The 27,240-nt window shown below is 40.4% G+C and overlaps 1 protein-coding gene across 29 annotated transcripts in view; it reads left to right on the top strand.

The window, feature by feature from the left end:
• The window catches only part of PTK2 (protein tyrosine kinase 2), a 353,655-nt gene that overhangs the window by 277,579 nt on the left and 48,836 nt on the right, over window positions 1-27,240 (top strand). For 28 of the 29 annotated variants that reach the window (XM_074387211.1, XM_039464853.2, XM_039464846.2 and 25 more), the window contains one exon: window positions 15,551-15,662. In XM_074387211.1, coding sequence (XP_074243312.1) covers window positions 15,551-15,662 — 112 coding nt within the window. Of the gene's footprint in view, window positions 1-13,749; window positions 14,949-15,550; window positions 15,663-27,240 lie in introns of those variants that run through there. The other variant, XM_039464856.2, reaches the window with a different exon arrangement.

Below are 27,240 nucleotides of genomic sequence, written 5' to 3'. Positions count from 1 at the left end.
GGGCAAAGATGACTATAACACTTTTCCTGCCCTCGAGGAGCTCACAGTCTAGTATGTCTCATCCCCTACTAGACTGAAGCTCCTTGAGGACAGGGATGGTCATACTCACCTTGGTGTTGCCAGTACCTCCAGGCCAGGAGCCTACCTAACTAAATATAGGAAGGGTCACCCAGGCACTGAATTCATGTCTTAGGACATATGAGTGATTCTTAACATTAAGGAATGCTCCACTGAGGTAAATTATCTCCAAAAACTATCCAAGACATATTTTTAGAACTACATATAATTACTTTAAATATATACCCTTAGTATAATTTATGGATATCTTCTTATGTACTACTAGTACGGGTAATTGAGTATTCATTTATTCTGCATTGTTTTGTTTTAGAAATGGTGTTTAACTGCATTTTGAACATTTATAATTGGGCTACCACATAGGCCAGCATTTTATTTTATTAAATGTAACTGTATAATGTAATTGCTTACTTGGACATTTACATATAACAATGTATCACGATAACTAAATAGGTTATTTTATTTTTTTCGAAATTTGTATTATTTCCAGGATTTTAACAGAGAAATAAGTTTAAATAGCCCTTTCCCACACCATGGTAGTTAAAAATGTTACCAAATCTCATTCTTCTTCTCAATCTCAAAAGAATTTTCCTTCTCTACCTTGAAAGAATATTTGCAAGTAGAATCAAATTACTGTAGAATTTCTCTCATCTTTAACTGGAGAGAGAGAAAGAGAGAGAGGAGAGAGAGAGAGAGAGAGAGAAACTGTGTGTGTGTGTTTTATTTTTTTGAAACAGAGTCTCCTCTGTTGCCCAAGCTAGAGTGCAGTGGTGCCATCTCAGCTGCCTGCAACCTCCATCTCCCCTGCTCAAGTGATTTGCTAGCCCTAGCCTCCCAAGTAGCTGGGACTGCAGGCATGCACACCACACCACTACACCCAGCTAATTTTTTTGTGTTTTTGGTGGACATGGGGTTTTGCCATGTTGCCCAGGCTGGTCTCAAACTCCTGAGCTCAAGCAATTCACCCGTCTTGGCCTTTCAGAGTGCTGAGATTACAGGCATGAACCACCATGGCCAGCCTTATGTATTAGTTTTTGACTGTATTAGTTGAAAAGTGATTTTTGGTATGAGGCTTGTTGGGCTGACTCGTAGGAGAATTACCTTGGTCATACTTTGGTGAGGTGACATCTATTACTCAAGGAACCTCTCCTTCCTACATCCTGTTTACTTACTCATAGGTATGAATTCACTGAGAAGTAGAATGAGATTAACCTGCAAGTGGCCCATTGTCAAGTGTAAAAAGTTCCTCAATAGAAATACTTCTAATTGATCAAGTGAAATTTTCTCACAATACATACTCTAGTATTCTGCTTTATGACAGTTGGGTTATAAGAGTGCACAAAATATTTTTGAGAGAAAGTCAGTTAATTCAGTTAATACTTTGTTAGGTACTATGACAGGGAAACCATAATAAGCAGCTTTAGTATTTGCCCTTTTGCAGCTGACATTCAAAAATAATATGTCCCAGCAGTACTCATCTTGACTAAGATATTTGTACCACTATTTAAAAAAAGAATATCAGCTTTATTTCAGATTAGAAAAATATTTTAGGTTAATATTAAATTTGTTAAATCTGTATTACACAAATTAGAGCAATAAACAATTATCACTTTAAAATTTCATGTTATGATTTTTATATATTTTTAAACTTTTTATTAATGTATAATAAACACACCAAGAAGTGACAGCTTATTGGATTTCCACAAATTGGATACCATCTGTCACCAGCATTCAAAATGAAAACACTACCAGTACCCTAGAAACTTTCCACATGCTCCTTTCCAATCACTGTTTGCCCTCCAAGGATAAACCCTATCTTGACCATAGATTGGTTCTGCCTGTTTTTGAACATCATGTAAATGGTATCAGTCAGTACTTACTTTACATATATATGTAATTTATTTTACTCATCAGTTTGTGAGATAATCCATAGTATCCATGTAGTTTAATTTTCATCATTGTATAGTGTTCCATTTGTCAACATACTATAGTTTATGCCACTGTTGGTGGAAGTTTGTATACTTCTAACTTGGGGCTACCAAGAATATTGCTTTGTGAAGTAGAGGATATAGTAAGTGGTGTGTAAACAGATTTACCTGATGCTTTATGTTCTAAAGAACACCAGTCTTGTAAGTATCACCTTGGAAAGCAGTCTATGATTTTTTTTTTTTTTTTTTTTTTTTTTTTTTTTTTTTGAGACAGAGTTTCACTCTTGTTACCCAGGCTGGAGTGCAATGGCACAATCTCAGCTCACCGCAACCTCCACCTCCTGGGTTCAGGCAATTCTCCTGCCTCAATCTCCTGAGTAGCTGGGATTACAGGCATGCGCCACCATGCCCAGCTAATGTTATGTATTTTTAGTAGAGACGGGGTTTCGCCATGTTGACCAGGATGGTCTCGATTCCTTGACCTTGTGATCCACCCACCTCAGCCTCCCAAAGTGCTGGGATTACAGGCTTGAGCCACCGCGCCCGGCCTGCAGTCTATGATTTTGAACTGATCTTTCATCGAGCTTTTTAGGAATATGTTTAGAAGCAGTACCTTGTGTGTTGACAGCAAGTCTCCATCCTCTACAGTCAGCTCTTCTAGTTTTATAACATTGAAATCACTAGTAGTTACAGAGCAATTTCTGTTGGCAGGCATTGTCCCATGAACTTTCATACATTATTTCACCTTAATCTTCACAGTCCTGGGACACATAGGTAGTATCTTCATTGTCAGTTTACAATGATGAGACTGAAACTATGTGGTTAGGCATCTGATCAAAGGACACAACTGGAATTCAAGACAGGTCCACCAGAGTCCAGAGCTTGAACTATGAGCTATCATGCACTACTGACTACCTTGATGTTTATTGGCTAGAAGTCATTAAGTGTGCCTGCCATCTTATGATTTGGACTAGTGAGCAGGTTGTTAATATTGATAAGTTAAAAAGGAAAAAGAAAAAGGAAAAAAAATGCTATTACAGAGAATTCCTGCAGCTGGTTTTCTTACATTGTTTGAGTGTCAAGCAAAGTCCTTAAAAGGAATGGTAGCATCACTAGCAGATGCACAGAGGCCCTACCCATAGGCTTTGAGGGGAACAAAGTGTACTTTCAAAGTATTTTCCTACTGGCTTTACTTGTCTCATTGGCATATCTTGAGTGTGTTGCATTTTGCTGCTGTGGAACACAATAATTTCACATGGAGTGGGGAGCAGGTTGTACATTTTGAACAAGTCACCCAGAGTTGACTTCAAGCAGATCAGAGCCAAGCCATGGAACAGTGTCATCCAGAGAGCCTGCAGGGGACTGATCTTATATACAGAGCTTTCACTCGGAAGTGTTGGAAGTTTTTGTTTTGAGGTTTTTGATTTGTGTGTGTGTGATTCTTTTGGTTTTCAGTTTTTAGTTACTTGTCTTAACCTTTTGCTGTCATGTTTTGCTTCAGTTGATCTGTGAGACTACCAGTTCAAGCTATTATAGCAACAGCTTTAGAGCAAGTGGGCATGTGTGCTTGTATAAATTTTTCGAAGAATGTTTAAAAGGTTGTGTGACCTTGGGCTCTTACTGAGCCTCCCTTGTAAGAGCAGGATCACAAATACTACCCATATTCTCAAGATAAAATAATCTGGCTGGGTGCGGTGGCTCACGCTTATAATCCCAGCACTTTGGGAGGCTAAGACCAGCCTGACCAACATGGTGAAACTCAGAGACGAGTTTTAGCAGAGACACTAAAAATAAAAAAATAAAAAAAGCCGGGTGTGGCAGCAGATGCCTATGAATCCCAGCTACTTGGAAGGCTGAGGCAGGAGAATCACATGAACCCAGGAGGCAGAGGTTGCAGTGAGCCGAGATCATACCATTGCACTCCAGCCCGGGCAACAAAAGCAAAACTCCGTCTCAAACAAATAAAATAACCCATGTCGATAGCTCATAGTAAGCACACACACTATGTTAGCTAATTTAGAAGTAAGTAGTAGTAACAACAAAGCTTTTTCTAACAATCCAGAAGGGATCTGGTGATCTTAGAGTACAGAAGAGTTATTGGTTATAGTTAGACATTCTTAAAAATACAGTTACTTGTATTTAATTTTAAGATAAGCAGTAAAAGAATCATGCAGAAGTATGAGCTTTGTAATGACAGATCTCAGTTTGAATCCTGGCCCCACCACTTACTATCCTTGGGAAACTTTTCTTTCTCTGCTCTTTTTTTTTTTTTTCTTTTTTTTTTTTTGGAGACAGAGTCTCACACTGTCACCTAGGCTAGAGTACAGTGGCACAATCTCTGCTTACTGCAACCTCTACCTCCCGAGTTCAAGCAGTTCCCTTGCCTCAGCCTCCCGAGTAGCTGAGATTACAGGTGCACACCACTGTGCCTGGCTAATTCTTTTGTATTTTTAGTAGTGAAGAGATTTTACCCTGTTGCCCAGGCTGGTCTTAAATTTCTGACCTCAAGTGATCTTCCCTCCTTGGCCTCCCAAAGTGCTGGGATTACAGGCATGAGCCACCACACCTGACCTCCTTTCTCTACTTTTCTAAAAGGTGTAATAACACTTTCTACTCAGTAGCTACTTTCTAGGGTTCTAGTGAGATTCGAATGAGTGTTAGCTATTATTATTCACATAATAAGAATGTCAGAGTACTTGGCATCAAAATACCAAGCACGTCTTTTTGATATTTTATAAATGTATTATAGAGATATGAATTTTTAAAGTATTAATCTGTGAACAGCATCTTAAACAAGTTTAACCTGTTTTGATTCTGTCAGTTAGCCCGCAACGTGAAACTTAGTTACTTAGTAACTTGCCCAACACTACTGCACTCCAGCCTGGGCAACAAGAGTGAAACTCCGTGTCAAACAAATAAATAACCCATGTCCATAGCTCATGATAAGCAAATACCTCTTTTTGAAGTTCTAGGTTTGATTTAAGTTAAAAGTTCTAGGTTTGATTAATGACATGAAATTGCTTGTACTACTCTTTTTTTTTTTTTAAGTGATTTTGTATTTGCTTCCAAAACTCCTTTCAAAGGTGGTGTCTAACTTCTTCCTTAGCCATTATACCAGTACTTTTTTTCACGTTGCTGTCCAGATATTATCTAGAAGAGTAATCTGTTTCACAACGATAGCTATATACAGTTAAAATGTTCACAGCGTCGGAACTTGAAGAGCTTTTTGTTTGAGTTCTCTTTTGACCCTCAGTCTTCCGAGTAATAAAAAGCAAATTGCAAACCGGAATTTAATATAAATTGTTTCTACTGAAAGTTATATCTTAGCTGCTTCATGTCTAACAACAATTCTTATCCCTCATTGGTTCTCACTCAAACATCTCTGTTGTACTTCCGTCTTTGCACAATTTGGTACTTTGAAACCAGTAACTTACCTCTCTTTCTCTCTATTAACCTTTTTCCCAAACTTACATTTTAGCAATACCTTTTGTATTATGTTCTAGTGCTAGCTTGGGGATTATAGTATACATCTAACTTTTCATAGTTTACTTAGAGTTAATCGTTGTACTTCATATAGAATGTAGAAACTTTACCAGCAGGAATGTTCATTTACCACCACCACCTTGGTACATTATGCTGAAGTTGTCATGCATGTTACATTCACATATGTCATTAACTGCACAAAATTAGATTATAATTTTTGTCTTAAATACCATTTTAAAGAAAGTAGGGAAACTCTTGAATATTTAACTTCATGCAGTGCTTCATTCTTCTGAAGAGCTTATTTCCCCTTGGTTTTCCACCAGATGAAGAACTTCTTTAGCATTTCTTGTGGTGCAGATCAGTTGGTGGTGAATTCTGTTAGTTTTATATTATCTAAAAATGAATTGAACTTAATTTTGTTGATAGGAATTTAGGGTTGACAGAGTTGTAATTTTTTTTTTTCAACACTTTAGAGATGTTGTTATTTTGTGTGCAGTGTGTCATTTTTCTCTGGCAGATTCCGTGATTTTCTTTGTTTGATTTTCAGCAGTTTAAGTAGGATGTTCTTGGATGTGGTTTTCTTCATATTCATTGTTTGGGATTTGCTGAGCCTCTTGAATCTATAAACATACCTTTTATAAAATTTAGAAAAAGATTATTATTTCTTTAGATACATTTTTCTGTTGTATTTTCCCTCTCTTGTTCTGAGATTCCAGTTGTGTGTGTGTTAAGACTTCTAATGACGTCCTCCAGGCCGAGTCCCAGAAGCTGTCCTTGTTGTCACCTCCACTTTCTCCTCCCTCCTCCTCTCCCTCTCCTCCCCCGCCCCAATTCCTGACCGTCCCCACTTCAGATTGGATCGTTTTTATTGACTTACCTTCTGGTACCCTGAGTCCCTTTCTGTCATCCCCATCCTACTAAATTCATCCCATGGAGATTTTATTTCATATACTATATTTTCTGGTTATAGAATTTTTGTTTGGCTCTTTTTTGGGGAGGGGGGATTCTGTTTCTCTGCTGCCATTTTCTATTATTTCATCCATTATGAATAAATTTTCTTTTATGTCCTTGAATATAATAGCTTCTTTTAAATCCTTGCCTGCTAATTTCAACATCTGAGCCATCTTTGGAATCAGCCTCCTTTAAATTTTTTTTCCTCTTGAGAATGGGTTACATTTTTATGTTTATTGTGTTTATTTATATATCAAGAAATCTTAGATTATATCTTAGACATTGTGACTGATGGTCAGATTGCAGAACCTCTTTCCACTGTGAGCAGCAGTGCAAATCTCTTCAATTATTTTAACCTTAGCTGGGCTGCTTGGAGTCTGTGCTGTGTGTGCATGGTTCTAGGGTCAGCCAGAGATTTGTGCAGAATGAATACTCAGAATTTGAAGCACTCCTCTGGCTGCCTTCATTCTGGGATTTCTCCCCTTACTTTTTCCGATTACCTTTTCACTAGCTGTGGTTGCTCCAAACTCATTTCTCTGGTTATTCAAGCCAATAACACCGGTGCCTGCCTTCTCACTAATGGCCATTATAAAGTGGGGACCCTCCCAGGGCCATTCTCTTCCTTCTCATGACAGTTCCTTCCAGAAAATGGCTGCCTATGGTTGCTCTCCCATGCTGTCATAGTTGTTTCTTATATTTAGAGTGTATAGTTTCTATCTTCAAGCGGGTTGGGCAAATAAAGGCTACTTACATGTAGCAGAAACGGAAAAAGGTGTTAACGTTTTAAAGTAACATTTGCAGTGGCTCATGCCTGTAATCTCAGCAACTCAGGAGGCTGAGATGGGAGGATCACTTTGAGCCCAGGAGGCCAAGGCTGCAGTGAGCCATGATTGAGCCACTGCACTCCAGCCTGAGTGACAGAGCAAAACGTCAATTCAAAAACTAGGAAAAAAAAAAAAAAAGATACAATTTAAGTGGATATTGGGGTTTTTTTAAAAATAACTTTGAGATTGATAGAGCACAACAACCAAACAAAAGGCTTTATTTACTGCAGTTGGAGAAACAGTAAGAGAGAAATAAGATTTCAATATATCCATGATTTATTGGCTATATTGTAGCTGGACTACAATACTACATGTCCAGTACACCACTGGCCACTATTGGCCATAATCTCCAGTGTTACTGCTTGTGAGAGAAGAGAAAAAGAACAGAGGCATAAGCAGTAATGCTACGATTATGACCTTTAGCCACTGGGTCAGCTGCTTCCAGATACGCCATCCTCGCTTCATCTCAAGCCTCCAGACTTGTTTTCCGCAAAGACTGCAGGGGTTTTTTTCTTGTTTTGTTTTTAAAAGGTCAGTTCCATTCCTTTGTGGTGAGGCAACATTGACTAATTATAAGAGATCATGTTTCAAAATTGGTATTCCCATGAACTTGCCAAAACAAGCCAGTTCCTGCTTGACGTTTTTTTTTCCTTCAGATTTATCGCTGCTCTTTCTCTGAGTATTTTCCAGATTAACTTAAATAACTACAAATCCAGACTGATGTTATGTCCAAAGGAAATTTTATTATGTCATTTGTTTGTTTAGGTGATCAAAATCTAATCTTTTAAAGAAAGTTGTTCTTCCCATATTTAATAAAGCAAAAAGTATTTATTACATTTAAAAGGAGAAATGTTTTGTATTTGCAAAAAGAAAAGTTAGTAGTATAGTCAATCTCAGGGAAAATATTACAGAAATGAAGACAAGAACGCATTTCTTTCCTAGTGGTAAATAAGGCAGGTAAAAGTACAGAGCTAATTGGCTGGGACACAATGGCTCACACCTGTAATCCCAGCATTTTGGGATGTGTTTTTGTGTCTTAGCTCCATACTGGAAATGAAGGACCATTTTGTTGCTCTAGAGGGGAAATTTAATAAAACCCCTCCACACTGGCTCAGGGAGGTTGTGAGACCAAGTTGCATAGGGAGTGTTGCAGGCCAAAAGAAGAAAATCAGAGCAACTGTTTTTATGTCCTTTTACTGTAAATTGATCACTTCAATTATTTTAAAGTAAGAGAAGTAAAAAATAAAATAAAACTAACACTAAATAAAGTACTCCTTTCCCCTCTTCAGTATTCTGTTCCTGAGTGGTGATCATCGATCAACAAAGTGTAATTATCAGTTGTGCTAATGTTTGTTAAATGGCAAATCTCAGCTTTGATTGTCCATCTATTTGCAAGTTTGAGACTTCAAAGCTACCATTCTGGGAAAAACATAAGGGCTTATTTGTTGCCAGTTCACATTAGGCAGCTAAGAGCTTTCAGATGGAATGTATTGCTACTAAAAATATTTGTAGTTTGGGAAAATATGCTTCAATTTGACCTTCTCGATACTCTGCACATTCTAATTTGTTACTCTGGATGCTTCAACAGCTGTAAAGAGGAAAGTTCAGTACTGTCTCCTTGTGCCCTTTTACTCCATCTATGGACTAGTCTTCCCATTGTAAAAACAGATATTTTTATGAGTTATTTATATTCTTGATTACTCTGAACAGCAAATTATGGTTTCTCAGAAGCCTTTTGACATGCTATTTTTGGTATAAGAATGAAGTAGTGAAATTGAAGGAACTTGCTTCCCAGTTGTCATTATGTTCTTTGAGGAACAAGTCTGGCATGTTTAATTAAAGAAATATTGAAGTGTCTATAATATGCAAGTGATATTTAGCTTACAAGAGAAATTAGATTCCTGTCTGACAACTGTAGGGAGCTTACAACCTAAATCCCACAACATGGCAATATGTGATTAAGGGCTGAAATGAAACACTCAGACAGTAAATTCAGTAGATCAGAAAACAGGGGAAGTGTATGTGGTTAGAAAAATCAGAGTAAATGGAGCCTGAGAGGGTCTCCTTCAGGCAAGGGACTTCACAGGGCCCTTTTAGAGATTCTTGGCAGAAACAGTAAGTAGCTTTAAAATCAGAGTGGTCCTTTTCACGAAACAATCTATGTGAAATAAAAGTTGTCTGAAGAGAATTCATTTAAAATAGAGTTCTTACTGCAAAGAATATGTCTCACTTAGTCTTCTCTTAGTTTGCCTGTATTTTAATTATTTGAAGGAGTAGGAGAAAAGACACTTTCTCTCAATTTTTTTTTCTTAATTTTTATGGACTTTTCATCTGTTTAAAACTAAAACTTTTAAGAAATTCTGACTGAGGTTATGATGTTTATCTTCAGGGTCAAGTGATAGAGAACAGGGCACTGTAAAACCACTAACCAGTGTTATAAGTAAAATTTTGATTCTGCAAAAGAAATAACACTTGAAAATAAATCCTCCCAGCAAGGCAGTTTACTTCTGTAGAAGGGCGCAGTGCACAGATGGAGCAGTGATGGCCACCGCACACTTGGACAGCGGGGAAAGGGGTACTTATGCCTGATGGGGGTTGTGCCTGCTGCTGTTTTGTTCCCCTATTGGCTAGGGTTAGGCCGCACAAGCTAGACTACTCCCAATGGGCTATTTTTAAAAGAGCAGGGGTCCAAGCCAGAGTGGCAGGGTGGGTGTTATGGCAGGAAGGACTGTTAAGGGCAGGTCAGAGCAGGTAGCCAGGGTCTCCTAGGTGGCCTGGATGAGTCAGGATGGAGCTGGCAGGAGGGAGAACAGATGTGAACTACTGATTAGAACCGGTGGAGAAGGTTGTTTACTGGACTTACAAGGAAGTTAAACTTTAAAAATAGAGAATTAAAGAATAAGAGAGCTGAACATACTGATGTACTGATTCCTTGAAGAGAAATTTAGAACTCATTGTATCCAATACCAGGGATGTGCTTCTCTCCCAGGCCAGCTAGGCCTTCTTTGCCCTTGGTCTCTGATTGGTCTCCTCCTCTCAGTAACCATCTTGATAAAAGTTGCCTGCAAGTCCTTTCCTGTTTGGCCAGTTGAGAGAACAGGCTGGGCGTAGTGGCTCACAACTATAATCCCAGTACTTTGAGAGGCTGAGACAGGAGGATCTCTCTAACCCAGGAGTTCAAGATTAGCCTGGGTAATATAGTGAGATTTTTATTTGTTTAACTGTTACAAAAAATAAAGAAGAATCAGGCCAGGCATGGTGGCTCACAGCTGTAATCCCAGCAGTTTGGGAGGCCGAAGAGGGCAGATCACAAGGTCAGAAGATCAAGACCATCCTGGCTAACACAGCGAAACTCTGCCTCAACTAAAAATTCAAAAAATTAGCCAAGTATCGTGACATGCACCTGTGATCCCAGCTACTCGGGAGGCTGAACTAGGAGAATCACTTGGACCCAGGAGGCAGAAGTTGCAGTGAGCTGAGATTGTGCCACTGCACTCCAGCCTGGGCAACAGGGTGAGACTTCGTCTCAGAAAAAATAAATAAATAAAAAAGAATCAGCTGGGCCTCATGATGCATGTGTAGTCCCAGCTACTCAGAGGGCTGAGGTGGGAGGATTACTTGAGTCCAGGAGTGATTGCACCACTGAACTCCAGCCTGGACTACAGAGTGAGGCCCTGTCTCATAAAAAGAAAAAAAAAATGGCTGGGCCCAGTGGCTAACACCTATAATCCCAGCACATTGGGAGGCCAAAGCAGGAGGACTGCTTAAGCCAGAGAGTTTGAGACCAGCCTGGGCAATAATAGCAAACCCTTACCTCTATAAAAATAAAAATAAACTTAAAAAGAGAACAGGAAGCTTAATCATGTGCTCTTCACCAGTCAGTAGACTTGCTCCACTGATAACAGCTTTATTCACCCAGTTACCATTGATTCATTCAGAGACGGAGTCTTGCTCTGTCGCCAAGCTGGAGTGCAGTGGTGCAATCTTGGCTCATTGCAACTTCTGCCTCCCGGGTTGAAGCAATTCTCCTGCTTCAGCCTCTGAGTAGCTGGGACCACAGGTGCACGCCACTATGCCCAGCTAATTTTTGTATTTTTAGTAGAGATGGGGTTTCACCATGCTGGCCAGGATGGGCTCCATCTCTTGACCTTGTGATCCACCCACCTCGGCCTCCCAAGGTGCTATGATTACAGGCGTGAGCCACTGTGTCCGGCCTACCTGTCATGCTTCAGGGTCTGTGCTAATTCTGAGTATTTGAAAATGGGCCTTCAGGTAACAACTCTTGGCCTAATGGGAAGCAGAAGCAAACAGATATTTACAATGTCTTTTGGCAAGAGTTAAGAACAAGTTAGGCACTAGTTGCTTTGGAAAAGAGTAGGAGAGTGATGTAACTCAGCCTAAAGGGAGGAAGGAGCTTCAGGGAAGATTTTCTAGAGGAACTACTATTTGACACTTGAAATACAAGTGAGAGTTGGCCAGAGAAAGGAGAGAAAGTTGTTCCAGGCAAGAGACACAAAATAAAGAGGAATGGAAGAGCATAGTGAGTTCAGAGAACTTACTGGGACATAAAGGAAGAAGGGGTGTAGAAGAGGAAGAAGGGAAATGAAGCGAGATTAATCACTTCACTTTTAAAAGCAATGGTAGTACCCACCCGTGTGTGCACATGCCCCAGCTCTGAAAAATACATATTTTAAACTCCTTTAGCACTGCCTTTTGAGGTGTGGATTTACTGGCGTTTTATAATCTAGAAAGTTAAGATATACCTTCCCACATTTTCATTGGTAAATGATCAGGACCAGGTGAAGCTGTATTAGCGCATATCAAAGTATCAGCTCCTATTCCTTAAAGTTGCAATGTCTTTTTATTTGTCAAGTTCAAAGGCATTGTGTATCAGTGTCTGTTTTAGCAGGCACGTTCTTGTTGGTTTGATTGATGGCCAGTCTTAATAGTTGTATTGCTAACACTTCATAGGTGATTAGATGGATTTGTGAAAAGACATGGTTGCTCCTTTGTATCTCAAGCTCTACTTGGATTTTAACTCATTTGAAATATTTGCACAGGCATGATGGCATAAGTCTGTAGTCCCAGCTACTCTGGAGCCCAGGAGTTCAGGACCTGCCTGAGCAATGTAGTGCCACTCCATCTCCTTAAAAAAAAAAAGACAGGAGGCCAGGCGACAGCACTTTGGGAGACAGGGGCAGGCGGATCACTTGAGGTCAGGATTTCAAGACCAGCCTGGCCAGCATGGTAAAACCTGATCTCTATTAAAAATAGAAAAAAATTAGGCAGGCCTGGTGGCGAACACAGCTGTAGTCCCAGCTACTTGGGAGGCTGAGGCAGGAGAATTGCTTGAACCTGGGAGGCGGAGGTTTCAGTGAGCTGAGATCATGCCACTGTACCTCAACCTGGGCAACAGATTGAGACTCCACCCCCAAAACCAGAAAGAAAATGACTTATAGCTCTTTGTGGGAATGGTAGCCATTAGCACAAAGGATTATTTGACGGGGAATTTCTAATAGTTCTTTACATTTTTAAAAGCTTCTTGCATTTCAGAGCTCGTCACGTAGGTTGTCTAATTTTCATTTAGATCTTCACAACAACCCTGCAAGATAGGTAGGTAGGTAGCGTGGAGGGACAGAGTGGTCCATGGTCACATAACCGCTCTGTGGCAGGATTTAATCCTGATCTCAGCATCACTCAATGAGTTTGAGCCTTGGCGTTTTCCAATTCAGTTTTTTCTTAACCACTAAGGATCCCTGAATTTTCTCAGCTAAGTTAAACATCTAATAGGTCATGATGATGCACATATTTTATCCATATGCAGTATTTATTCGTTTAGTAAATACTTAAGTGTCAGCTGTGTGCCAGGCACTGTTTCATTCAAAGTATAACAAAAAGTGGTTTTTTTAAGTCATGAATGTAGATACATAAGAAAAATTGAAATATAAAGGTATTTATTTTCACATAAGAAATGGACAAACCATTGCTATGCCTTGGTCATGTAATGCTCATTACATGACCAAAAGCACACAAGCATTATGTACTTGGTATGAGTCTATAACTGTGACCTGCTGGGATGCTGGGACTCTTCCTCCCTAACCTTCCCCCAGGGCCTGAGGCAGTGCCCTCTCCCCCTTGGTTCTGCAGCTAGAATGTACCAGGCCAAGCTCTTCTCTACTGCTTAGTCGTAACATTCATGTCCTGTTTCAGGGCTTTCTTGTTTTGTTTTTATTTTTTTACTGTTTTTTTCTTTCCTTTTTTTTTTTTTTTTTTCCCGGTGTGTGTGTGAGAGAGACAAGTCTCGCTCTGTCATCCAGGCTGTAGAGGAGTGGTTGCTATCTTGGCTGACTGCAGCCTCCACTTCCCAGGCTCAAGCAATCCTCCTGTCCAAACCTCCAAAGTAGCTGGCACAACAGGTATGTGCCACCATACCTGGCTTTTTTTTTTTTTTTTTTTTTTAAATCTTTTATAGAGATGGGATCTTGCTGTATTGCTCAGACTGGTCTTGAACTTCTAGGCTCAGGCAATCCTCCCACCTCAGCTTCCCAAAGTGCTGGGATTACAGGCATAAGCCAACTTGCCTGGCCTTGTTTCAGGGTTTTGAGTATTTCTTTTCTCCTAGACAAAGCACCTCAAAACCTTAGCAAGTTACCAAATACTTGCTGAATGAGCGGCCCTCAAATAAATGCCGTTAGAAATACCCACTGATGACAACTAACATTTACAGCAGATGCTCTCACAGCCACCATCTCCCTTAATCCTCCCAGCAGCTGAGGGGAGGGCTCTTCTGATTAGAGAGACAGAGCAGAGAGAGTGGCCCTCTCAGGACCCCTGTGCTCCTTCCCCAGACCTGGCCCCAAACTTCCGTGCACCACTTACTTGGACTCACCTGGGCCTGGCACATGGAACCAGGTTCCCAACAGTTCTGGCACCCAGTGAGCATCTTGCCTGTCTGTCAAGGTTGCTGCACAATTTTTAAATGCTAGGAAAAGTTTTGAGGTGTTTGCTGAGCCATGATCACCTAACTGGAGCAAGAAAGAAACCAAAACCATATCTTGAGAATGAAGTAGGACTTTTGACTAAAAGCTTTTATGTAAAATGCTGATGTGATCATTTCTTGAGGCAGACAACCCTTTTGTTTGGGGATGAAAAAAGTCTTAACATCTATAGTGATGGTTCACTGACTTGGGGCAGTTACGAAATAAATTTTGTCTCTTTTCCTGACTCAGAAGGTGACTGTGTAAGTTAAGTTGTGTGAGAAACAGCAGCACACTCTAGCCTCCAACCAAGCAGGAATGTCTTTTTAAACAGTTGAGCAAATTCCCAGATTAGAAAGAGTCTGGTGCACTGATGTCACTCTTTCCTAAGTAATTCTGGGTGGTTGTTTACTCCACACTATCTACCAGGAGACCAGAAACTTTGAATGAGCGTCATTATTAGAACTCTAGAGCTGTAGGAATGTAGGAAGAGCTGTTTGTCATAGTTAGGACGAAGGTTTCAAAGACCTGCTGCCTGCTGAGCCCTGGGGCTTCTGTGTGGAATGGGAAGCTAGCAGAGTCTCACTTTGGCTGCATTCTGAGGGGTTTATGTGATGGCAGACAGCCAAGATGAAGAAGCCGCCTAGCAGTCACTGCAGAGGCTGCAGCGTATGTGGGACTTCAGATAGCTTCTGAGTAGTCAAGCAGTGGTAAGTAGCAGTGTTACCAACTATGGGGTTTTCAGCTTAAAGCAAGTAGTATTTTCAGAAGCATTTGTAAATAATGTCACATTTTTCCTTATTTTCCTGATCAGTTAAAGCACTGGTCAAGCTGAACGAAAGGAAGATTGTATTTAGCAATTTAGGGTGATTATTGGCCAGATTGCTAATTGCTGGCGTGATCACATTTTGTGTGAAAAGAATCTGTCCTCAGACATGTATATGCTTGATAAAGTGCTGCGTGGGATTTCTCAGGGTAATTCTGTTCTGCTCAACAATAGCAGATGTTTGGCGTGCAAACATTTCTTCTTGGCCTGTCCTTCATTTTCTGCAACTTCTTTTTCTTACCAGCTATCTTGTTCTTACCTATGGCTGTGCTTTAAATGGACTTGCCCATTTGGACCAAGGCTATTCTAGAATCATTTCATGAAGAGTTAGAAACCTGATCCTTCTTTCCCCTGTCTGTAGGATCCTTTCTTTATTGTTATCATCTACTGTTAGCCAACTGGTATTCCTTAGATAACTCAGGGTGGGGTCTAGTATGTGCTAACTCTGATTGTCAGCTCCCCTAAGACAATGTGTTGTCTCTCTAGCACAATCCTGGAGGAAGAGAAGGCTCAGCAAGAAGAACGCATGAGGATGGAGTCCAGAAGACAGGCTACAGTGTCCTGGGACTCCGGAGGGTCTGATGAAGCGCCGCCCAAGGTAGGTACCGTCCTCACCCCAACTTTGGGGTTACTCTTACTTTTGAGATTCACAATTAGGCAGCTGTTTTCTGTGAGGAGAATATAAAATTTCATGTTATTCTAAGAGTAATAGTTATAACACAATTTTTTTTTTGTTGTTTGCACGTCTTTTTGTATTACCCTCGTGTGTACTCACTTTCCTCACTTGTATTTCAAGTAGGGGCTGTTTTAAGCTCTGAGCAGTTGGATTAGATGTCATCTTAACATGCTTTTCCCATGCTGCCTAACTTGAAGGAAGTTTTTCCTTTGTTGGTTGTCAGAGATCTCCCTAATGATCAAGTGTGGGTTAAAACATGAAGCTAGGTCACAGATGCTTTGCATTTCGCTTAATTTAAAAATGAGTCTGTTTCTACCTGACCATATTTTTTTGTTGAGAACTCTGCACAATTTTGCCTTTTTCTTTTCATAGCTGGTGACTCAGTTGTTTGTTGGGAAAGCAAGCACATTGCAGTTGCTTTGTTTCCTTAATAAGATCTTCCAGCAGCTTCCCTAGACCTTATTTGCCCACTTATGTTCAGATCCTTTATTGGTGCCCCTCCTGCCTGGGAGAGGTCAGCCCAGGCCTTTGATAGTTGCTGGGCTGTGCTGTGGCTGGGGATTTTAGACAGAGTAATGCTTTCCCTAGATTAATAAATCTTTATATACCATTGGCTTTTGACAGGATGCTATTTTCACATACTGGGTTACTTGTCATGAATGCTCTAATTCTGTCTTTTTTTCTAGAAAGTTAATAGATAATAGGATTTTCGTAGTTAGTAGTTACTATCACCATTTGATATTTGATTAGTTAAAAAAAATATGTTAAGGACCTTTAGCAATTCTATATTTTCTTTATGAAAAGTGTTCAGAAATCTGGTAAGACAAAAGTACTGTTTAGATGTTATACCGATGTTTTTCATCTTGAAGGCTGAAAACTTTTCTTGGTCATTATTTTGAACTCTAATAACAGTAAAACATACACTGAAAGTGAAAACAAGTGAGTAACACAATTATGCAAAAGGTGAGAGACAGAGGGTGCCTCAGACCAGCCCCTTTTACAGAGAGGCCAAGGCCCAAAGAAGAAAAACATACCTGTCTGATGGATGTTACATTAAACTAGGCAGTGAGAACACCTGAACATTTCTCTGTCATTCCCAGCATAATAACAGGAAGTCCTTAGTTACCTACAGGAAAAAACATGTACCCCGAATCACAGCACCTGAGGCCCTCCATGTTCTGTTTACAAGTTTGCCTTTTTAAAATTTGCTGACTACTGCAGAATAGTCCAGTACTGGGAGGCAGGAGAATCTCATCATTAACTTCTCAGGCCTTAAAGCCAAGTAGATTCATTCACATGGGGATCTGCTATTTACAGTCTGATGACTGGGCAAGTTACCTACTACTCCAAATCTCACATTTCTCATTTGCAAAATGACTGTTTGTACTTCGTACCTCTTGGGGATGTTAGAAGATAATTCACTTTACAGCACTTTATTTAGTACACTTAAGTGCAAAGTCACATATTTGGTAATGAGCACCACAGAATGCAACACTTCCCTAAAACTCGCAGGATTAAATCAGTTCTTTTCATCTATACATTTTTCTACATCCCAATCTATTCGATTTTTAGAATATGACTAATTTTCTAAATTAGGTTAATGGGCAGCGATAATGAGGCTTCCTGGCTGCTTTTTTGGTGTCACAGTTTACATATCCTCACGCTTTTTTTTTTTTTTAAGTATTTTCAAATTACATATTTTGAGACTCTTTCCTATAAGCAGATTGTTCCACACCACACAAAGGTTTGTTAAATAAACAGATAAGGAAACTATAGCCACTGTGTTTTTGTTAAAGTTTTATTGGAACACAGTTTTATTGGAAGACATCCATTTATTTGTGTATTATTCACAGCTGCTTTCACCCTACACAGGCATAAATGAATAGTTGTTACAGAGACAGTATGGCCTACACAATTTAAAACGTTTACTCTTTTTCCCTTAAAGAAAAGATTTGCAACCCCCAGATTAAAAGTTTTAATGGCGGCCAGGCATGGTGGCTCACACCTGTAATCCCAGCACTTTGGGAGGCTGAGGCGGGTAGATGACCTAAGGTCAGAAGTTCAAGACCATCCTGACCAACATGGTAAAAGCCCATCTTTACTGATAATACAAAAATCAGCCAGGCATGGTGGCGGATACCTGTAATCCCAGCTACTCAGGAGGCTGAGACAGGATAATTGTTTGAACCCGGGAGGCAGAGCACCACTACACTCCAGCTTGGGCAACAAACAGCCTCTATCTCAAGAAATAAAAAAGTTTTAATGGCTAGAAAAATCATCTAAAGTAGTGTAGATTACAGATGCTTGATGGTTGTTAACAAATATTAATTTGTTAATTGTTGAACTTCCATGCCAATCAGAATCAAGTCCTATATGCAGTTTTTGCCTTCCCAGTGTTTGTCTTTAGAATCAAATTCTGCTTTTATGGTCACAGTATTTGGCACGTCTGAAATGAGTCCGTGATCTCCAAGATGGTAGATTAGTATTTCCTCACTTCCTCTACTTCGTGAAATGAGAATTAGGTAGATTCTGGTGAGTTTTCATAATTCTGCCTGTGATATATTAAAATAAGTAAGTCTTACTTAGATTTCTTTTTCTTTTCTTTTTTTTTTTTTCCTGAAAACAGAACCTCGCTCTTTGGCCCAGGCTGCAGTGCAGTGGTACAATCTCAGCTCACTACAGCCTCCGCCTCCTGGATTCAAGGGAGTCTCCTGCCTCAGCCTCCTGGGTAGCTGGGATTATAAGCACCCATCACCATGCCTGGCTAATTTTTGTATTTTTAGTACAGACAGGGTTTCACCATATTGGCAAGGCTGGTCTCAAACTCCTGACCTCAGGTGATCCTCCCACCTCAGCCTCCCAAAGTGCTGGGTTTACAGACATGAGCCACCATGCCCGGCCGTCTTATTTAGATTTTTTTTTAATTTCTTTCTTCCTTTTTTTTTTTTTAAATAAAGATGGGTTCTCATTATGTTGCCTAAGCTCTCTTGAGCTGCTGGGCTTAAACAGTCCTGTCGTGTCAGCCTCCAGAACCACTTAGATTTCTGAAATTCAGATAGGATCTCAGGCTTCAGTAGGTAAATTTTGTGTTATTAACACTAATATAAAAAATTTTAATTTAGCTTAATTAGTTTTATAAAGTGAAATGTCTTTCTCTTTCCCAATCCAGATTCAAATTAAAAGTTTACTTACAGGCTGGGTGTGGTGACTCACACCTATAATTGCAGTGATTTGGGAGACTAGGCAGGAAAATTACTTGAGCCCCAGAGTTCGAGACCAGCCTGGGCAACAGGATGAGACTCTGTCTTTACAAAAAATTTTAAAAATTAGCCAAGTATAGTAGCATGTGCCTGTAGTCCTAGCTACTCAGTGGGCTGAGGCAGGAAGATCTCTTGAGCTCAGGAGGTCTAGGCTGCACAGAGAGCTGTATATGCACCTCTGCATTCCAGCCTGGGCAAAATAGCAAGGCCTTGTCTCAAAAAAAAAAATAATAAATTTTAAAATTATTTTAAAGCTTATTATACTTACTGAATACAGTAAAAGCATTATAACCACAAAGCTAATTATTAATATGTATTGATCACTTCATCATACTTAATACCAGTTTTTTCATATAATAATAATCTTTAGAGAACTTTGCCTGAGACAAGCCCTGCATAGGAGTGCCCATTAAATGCTCATTTTCATCTGTGCCCATTGCTTTCCCGAAGATTCCCACTGGATAAATGGAGAGCCTCAGGGGAAAAGTATCTTAGCACAGCCATTCTCAAAGTGTAGTCCTTGTACCTCTGCAGGTCCCCATGACCATTTCAAAGGTCCACGATATCAGAACTCATTTGATAGTAATGTTAAGATGTTATTTGCTCGAGGCAGGTGGATCACTTGAGGTCAGGAGTTTGAGACCAGCCTGGCTAACATGGCAAAACCTTGTTTCAACTAAAATACAAAAACTAGCTGAGCATGGTGGTGCCTGCACTTGGAGTCTCAGCTACTCAGGAGGCTGAGGCACAAGAATCGCTTGAACCCTGGAGGCAGAGGTTGCACTGAGCTGAGATCATGCCGTTGTACTTCAGCCTGGTAGACAGAGCAAGACTCTGTCTCAAAAAAAAAAAAAAAAGATGTTATTTGCCTTTTCCAGTATGTTGACACTTTTACTTATAGAACTGCTAACATCTTAACACAAATCAGCACAATGGCATGAAACTGTACTGGTCATCACTGTGTTCTTCACCCCTGTGCTCACACAAAAAGAAGAAGAATGCCATTTTCTGGTTAGGCATAGTGGCTCATGCCTGTAATTCCAGCACTTTAGGAGGCTGAGGAAGGTGGATCACCTGAGGTCAGGAGTTCGAGACCAGGCTGACCAACATGGAGAAACCACATCTCTAGTAAAACTACAAAATTAGCAGGGCGTGGTGGTGCACACGTGTAATCCTAGCTACTCGGGAGGCTGAGGCAGGATACTTGCTTGAACCCAGGAGGCGGAGGTTGTGGTGAGCCAAGATTGTACCATTGCATTCCAGCCTGGGCAACAAGAGCGAAAATCTGTCTCCAAAAAAAAAAAACCCATTTTGCAGAAGAATGGCCTTGATGAAGCAGTGAAAAGTATCCAACGTGATGACACAGGAAGGACATGTTGGCCCTACTGCTACACACCTGCACATTATGTCTGTCTTGAGGAAGGCACTGTGCAGTTGAGTTGCAAGCTGGACTAAACACTTTTTTTCATGGAAGACCATCTTTATTTGAAAGAACAGCCGGCAGACATACTGTTCAGAGTTGCATATTTGGTAGATATTTTCTCAGAAGAGAAAGAAGTGAGGCTGTCACTTCCAGGAAAACAACTATTTGTTGTCAGTGATAAAATTTGAGTTTTCAAGCTAAAATTTGAATTTTGAAAAACTTACCATTGTGATCTTGGCAGCATTCTAAATTCTTGACTGTTGTAGTAAGCTCAGTATGATATTAACGTGATTTTTTAAAAATATGTATGTTGTTTACTGAAATGTGTAGACATTGGGAGGATCTGTATAACACAGTAAATCAGTATCTTCCAAATAACCTACACGGATGTTACAAAATCACACAAGTAGAAGGTCCATTGAAAGTTCAAGATAAGAGGCCGGGCACGGTGGCTCAAGCCTGTAATCCCAGCATTTTGGGAGGCCGAGGCAGGTGGATCACGAGGTCAAGAGATCGAGACCATCCTGGTCAACATGGTGAAACCCCGTCTCTACTAAAAATACAAAAAATTAGCTGGGCATGGTGGTGCGTGCCTGTAATCCCAGCTACTCAGGAGGCTGAGGCAGGAAAATTGCCTGAACCCAGGAGGCGGAGGTTGCGGTGAGCCGAGATCGCGCCATTGCACTCCAGCCTGGGTAACAAGAGCGAAACTCTGTCTCAAAAAAAAAAAAAAAAAAAAAAAAAAAGTTCAAGATAAAGTAATAGATCTTTTCCCTTTTTCCCCCCGCTTAACTCTATGGATTTTAATGTAGCAGATGATGCCACTTTAAATTCCACATCGCAACTCACCTTTAAGAAGCTACTACTTGCATTTTGGTGTCGAATCAAAAAACAGTACCACAGTTGTGCCCACAATATGCTGAAATACTCCTCCCTTTCTCAGTTGTACAGCTGTATGAGATTCCTTTTTTCCCTCATATACTGCAACAAACCAGAACATAACAACAGACTGCAGAAACAGATATGAGAAACTTCTGCCTTCATTAAAGCCTAACATTAAAGCGATTTACATAAATGTAGATGGACATGTGTCCTTCTCAGTCTGGTTTGTTTGGTTTTGAGAAAGTAGGTGTTTTTTTAATATGTGATTAGATTATTTTTAAGTGAATTAATGAATACTTCTTAGTATCCGTTTTAATTTCTAACAGTATGAGTGTTGGTAGTTATATTCCAAATAAACAAAAACTCTTAGAGTCCTCAGTAATCTTTAAGAGTGTAAAGGGGTCCTGAAAATGAAATGTTTCAGAATAACTGCCCCAGAACATTGTTCTTCAGCCCTAATCAAACCAAGCATAGCATTTTTATAAAAAATGATTTTATAATGTCTTGTTTACTAATCCTGAAATAAAATACATAGGTAATAGAATGACTTACCAATTTCAAAATATCAGTGTAGGAATACTAGTGTTTGGAGACCTAACTGCACAGGAGAAATAAAAGGAAAGTCATTTTTTGTAACATTATGCATGCATGTATAAAGCACTCAGGTCTGGTGACACTGGGAGACATGGTAGCATAGCCAGATCCTTACACCTGTTTGTGGACTCACCATGAATATAGCAGTGACTAGCAGACCCCACAGCTTTAACTGATAGGAATCTCATTGGTCTTGGTGATGTTATTTTCTAAAATGGTAAGAAAATATCGGTAAAGTTTAAATGAAATAAAATTGCCCATCAGTATACATAGTAATTGCTGTTCTGGAGAGTTCAGTGCTTCATAAACTATACAAAGTGTCATGTGTGTTAATATGTAAAGTGGAATTCATTCTGTGTTCAAGCAACAGGGATTGTATTGTTGCTGTTATTTTACTTACATAAAGTTGAGAGAGCCAGTAGAAAGTCCTGTGGGAGCTGGTCATGGAGGCTCGGGCCTTTAATCCTAGCACTTTGGGAGGCCAACACGAGTGGATCACTTGAGGCCAGGAGTTCCAAGACCAGCCTGTGCAACATGGCAAAACCCCATCTCTACTAAAAATACAAAAATTAGCTGGGCGTGGTGGTGCACATCTGTAATCCCAGCTATTCTGGAGGCTGAGGCACAAGAATCACTTAAATTCAGGAGGCAGAGGTTGCAGCAAGCCAACGTTGCGCCACTGCACTGTAGCCTGGAAGACAGAACGAGACTCCATCTCAAAAAATAAAAATAAAAATGTTAGCCAGGTGTGATTGCACATGCCTGTAATCCCAGCTACCTAGGAGGCTGAGGCACGAGAATCACTCAAACTTGGGAAGCAGAGGTTGCAGTGAGCTGAGATTGTGCCATTGCACACCAGCCTAGGCAACAGAGCATGACTGTCTGAAAACAAACAAACAAACGAAATCCTGTGGGATATGAAACAAATCCTGTTGTTCAGGCCTGTCCCCTCATTGCCAGAAATCTCACCTGCTGACATCTACCTTAATACCCGTTGTGCAATCATGGAAGGCACCCTCGCTAATATAGTTGTCCCTTAATATCTGCAAGGGCTGGAGATCAACATCCACAGATGCATAAATTCTTTATATAAAATAGCCCAGTATTGCATATAACCTACATACATCTTCCAGTATACTTTAGTTTTTTGTTGTTGTTGGCATATTCTGTTTTTGAAATGGAGTCTCACTTTGTTGCCCAGGCTGAAGTGCGGTTGCAGGATCTCGACTCACTGCAATCTCCGCCTCCTGGGTTCAAGCGATTCGCATGTCTCAGTCTCTCGAGTAGCTGGGATTATAGGCGTCTGCCACCATGCCTGGCTAATTGTTTTGTATTTTTAGTAAAGACGGGGTTTCACCCTGTTGGTCAGGCTGGTCTCAAACTCCTGACCTAAGTTGATCCACCCACCTTGGCATCACAAAGTTCTGGGATTACAGGCTTGAACCATCATGCTCAGCCCATCTTCCAGTGTACTTGAGATTACTTGTAATAACTAATACAACATAAATGCTACATTGTTTCATATATATAAATATACACATATATATAAACACATATGTAATATATACATATATAGTATATAAACATTTATGTAATTGTGTGTGTGTGTGTGTGTGTGTGTGTGTGTGTTTGTATTTATTTATTTATCTTTGGAGACATGGTCTCGCTCTGTCACCCAGGCTGGAGTGCAGTGGTGCAATCTCAGGCCACTGCAACTTCCGCTTCCTGGGCTTAAGTGATTCTTTAGCCTCTGCCTCCCAAGTAGATGGGACTACGGGTGTGAGCGACCATTCCCCAGCTAATTTTTGCATTTTTTGTAGAGACAGGGTTTTACCATGTTGCCCAGACTGGTCTCAAACTCCTGAGCTCAAAGCGATCTACCCCTCTCAACCTCCCAAAGTACTGAGATTACAGACGTAAGCCACTGCACCCAGCTTACATAGTTACACTTGTCTTTTTGTTTGTATTATTGTTTTTGGTTATTTTTTTTCCCCCTGTATATTTTCAATCTGCGGTTGTTCGAATCCATGGATGCTGGGCCTGTGGATAGGGAGTGCTGACTGTACTCTAAATGCTTCTGAAGGAACAGTGCCATCCAGTTGAGGACTTCTAGTTTAGAATACCAGTGCCTTCCTTTCTGTCCTTCCTCACTTGGGAGAATTTCAGCAAAAATTCCCTGTGCCATTATTTTGCTTTTTTAAAATCCAAGTTTCTGTCTTGGAGGAAGAGGTGTCATTACTCTGCTAACTCAGTACTTGCTAGCAGGTGACACTTTTGGACTTGCATGAAAGCCATTTTCAAAGATCTTGACATATATTAATGTATTTAATCTTTATGGCAGCTCCAGGAGGTAGCTGCTGGTTATTGTACTCCTTTTGTTATTGACAGTAGGGAGGCACAGATAGCTGAAGCACCCTGTGAACCCTGGCATTCTCTTAACCACCATGCTAACTTCCGACTTGTAGAGAACAGAAGCAGAGCTGTTTTACCGATACGTTTGCACTCTCCATGGCTGTTGGTTAGCAGCATTTGATTTTGTGGTGTGCTTTGTGCAGATATTTTGTCTAACATGAGATGTATTTTCAACTTTTTACCTGTTGTTTTTATTTTGAAGTGGAACCTTGTGTTATTTGCTACCCAGTTAAGACTTTGCATCACTGTGAGATGTTTTACATTGCTTTTGCCATTCTCTGGTCTATTTGTTTTGTATGTTCCTTTTTATTTGCTGAGTCAGAAGTACGCTTGTCATAGAATAGCATCTTGACACAACGGATTTTGGAGTCAGGCAGTTCTACCATTACCACCCCTATGCTCCTATTTAGATTGCCCAATTTATCTGAGACTCTGTAAAATAGGGGTTTTAATATTGTTTCATAGCAATGTAGTGATCAAAATTATCAAATTGTATGTAAAGGACATAGTTTAGTACAGACAGAATACAGAGTAAATTGCAACCTTTTTTTTTCCTTCCTGAATTTATCAAGAGTGCATCACTGGGCAACTGTCAGCTCTCTTGATTGTTCCAGTTCCCGGCTCTGCCTCCTTCCGTTTTGGACTCCAAGAACATTTGATTCAGGAAACCCTTTCCCCTGCAACCATTATTAATGCTTACATACTAACACATATCTTTAAAACAAGTACAAAGGTAGCCAGACTTTTTTTTTTTTAACCTCTTTTAATTTAGCACAACCACTTTGTAGAACATACTTTGGAAATTGCCACCCTAGCACACAGAGTAGAGAAAAACCTAGAATGTTCCCTTTATACCCTTTTCCTGTTTGTGGTGTCTTTGGGGGAATTCATGTTCTTATTTAGTTAGGTTTAGAGTAGACTATCTGGAACACTGTTTGAAACGTAACAGGGCAAGGGCCAGGCGCAGTGGCTCACACCTGTAATCCCAGCACTTTGGGAGGCCGAGGCGGGTGGATCACGAGGTCGAGAGATCAAGACCATCCTGGTCAACATGGTGAAACCCCGTCTCCACTAAAAATACAAAATATTAGCTGGGCATGGTGGCGTGTGCCTGTAATCCCAGCTACTCAGGAGGCTGAGGCAGGAGAATTGCCTGAACCCAGGAGGTGGAGGTTGTGGTGAGCCGAGATTGTGCCATCGCACTCCAGCCTGGGTAACAAGAGCGAAACTCCATCTCAAAAAAATAAAAATAAAAAAGAAACGTGACAGGGCAAAGCAAAAAGGAAGGGTTTTTCACCCTCAGGAATTTAATGGGTTACAATAGCAGGACTAGAGCAAGTACAAAAGTACCTGCAACCCAAGGTTGTGTTTGAAAAAGGCCTCCTTAGGAGAGCAGAGGACATATATTTATGTTACACTGGCAAAATCAGGAGCTGCTGCATGAAGTAACATCTAACTGACTGAAAGGATCAGAAGCGTTCTACAGATGGATGGAAGAGACATTCCAGGCAGGGGGACAGCATAAGCAAAGCTGTGGGGAAACAGACTGATTTTAGAGACCAAAACATGCTCTGGACCTAACTAGAGCAAAGCGTGTGTTCACCCAGCACTGTGGGAGAGAGACACAGGCACTAAGCCGTTTTCTTTCCTAGCTTGTTAGGACTTAAATCCATTTCCTTTAATTCTGGAGTTAATTTAGCTAGAGAATAATGGACTTCCACCTTGTTAAATCCCCCAAGTTTTAGAAGACTTTATTGACTTCTTTCAGCCTTCTGTTTCAGACTAAATTGTTCTTTCACTGTGAACTTTGAATTCATTTGTCCCGCAAACAAAATGAGAATTTAAGACCGGGACTTTAGAGATCCTCTAGCTCACCCCCCATCTTCTGCCTGAGGAACTAGAAGCCAGTCAGTTGCGTCACTTGACTACAGTCACACAACCAGTAATTAGTCAAACAATAGAACACAAATGCATTCTCTCCAGGTTGCAGACTACTGGACAGAGAGCATTTGGGTCCCTTAGGCTCAGAGTATTCATTATCCCATTTTGTTGTTAATGATACTTCAATAGCTTTATTTCGATACAATTTACATACCATACAGTTTATCCATTGAAAGTGTGCAGTTCGGCTGGGTGCAGTGGCTCATGCCTATAATCCCAGCACTTTGGGAGGTCATGGCAGGGGGATCATTTAGGGCCAGGAGTTCGAGACCAGCCTGGCCAATGTGACGAAACCCTGTCTCTACTGTAAATACAAGAATTATTCTGGTGAGGTGACAAATGCCTGTAATCCCAGCTACTTGAGAGGCTGAGGCACAGGAGTCGCTCACTACCTAGGAAGCAGTGGTTGCAGTGAGCCAGGATTGTACACTGCACTCCAGCCTATGCAACAGAGCAAGACACTGTCTCAAATAAATAAATGAGGTACAATTCAATGTTTTTTAGTATATTCAGAGTTTTGCAACCATCACCCCAGTCAATTTTAGGACTTTTATTTTTAGTAGAGACGATGTCTCACTGTCCAGGCCGGTCTCAAACTCCTGGGCTCAAGTGATCCACCCACCTCGGCCTCCCAAAGTTCTAGAATTACAGGTGTGAGCCACAGTGCCCAGCCTAGCACATATTTGTCACCCCCAAAGTGAAACCCTGTACCCATTAGCAATCTTCCCCCATTTCCTCCTCCTTCCAACCCCTGGCAACCACTTATGTACTTGCTTATGTCCTGGTCTATGTGAATGATATCTTTCCTATTCTAGATATTTCATTAATGAAATCATATGTTGTGTTTTGTGACTGGCTTTTTTCACTTAGAATGTTTTGAAAGTTCATCCATGTTATAGCTTGTGCCAGTACTTCATTCCCTTTAAGTATAAATGATATTCCTTTCATAGATTCACAGCATTTTGTTTATTCATTTATCAGTTGATGG

The sequence above is a fragment of the Saimiri boliviensis genome, chromosome 15 (genome assembly GCF_048565385.1).
Source record: "Saimiri boliviensis isolate mSaiBol1 chromosome 15, mSaiBol1.pri, whole genome shotgun sequence".
Classification (NCBI taxonomy): Eukaryota; Metazoa; Chordata; class Mammalia; order Primates; family Cebidae; genus Saimiri; species Saimiri boliviensis.
The sequence above is the reverse complement of the archived record's forward strand: the minus strand, read 5'-3'. Positions and strand labels throughout refer to the sequence as shown.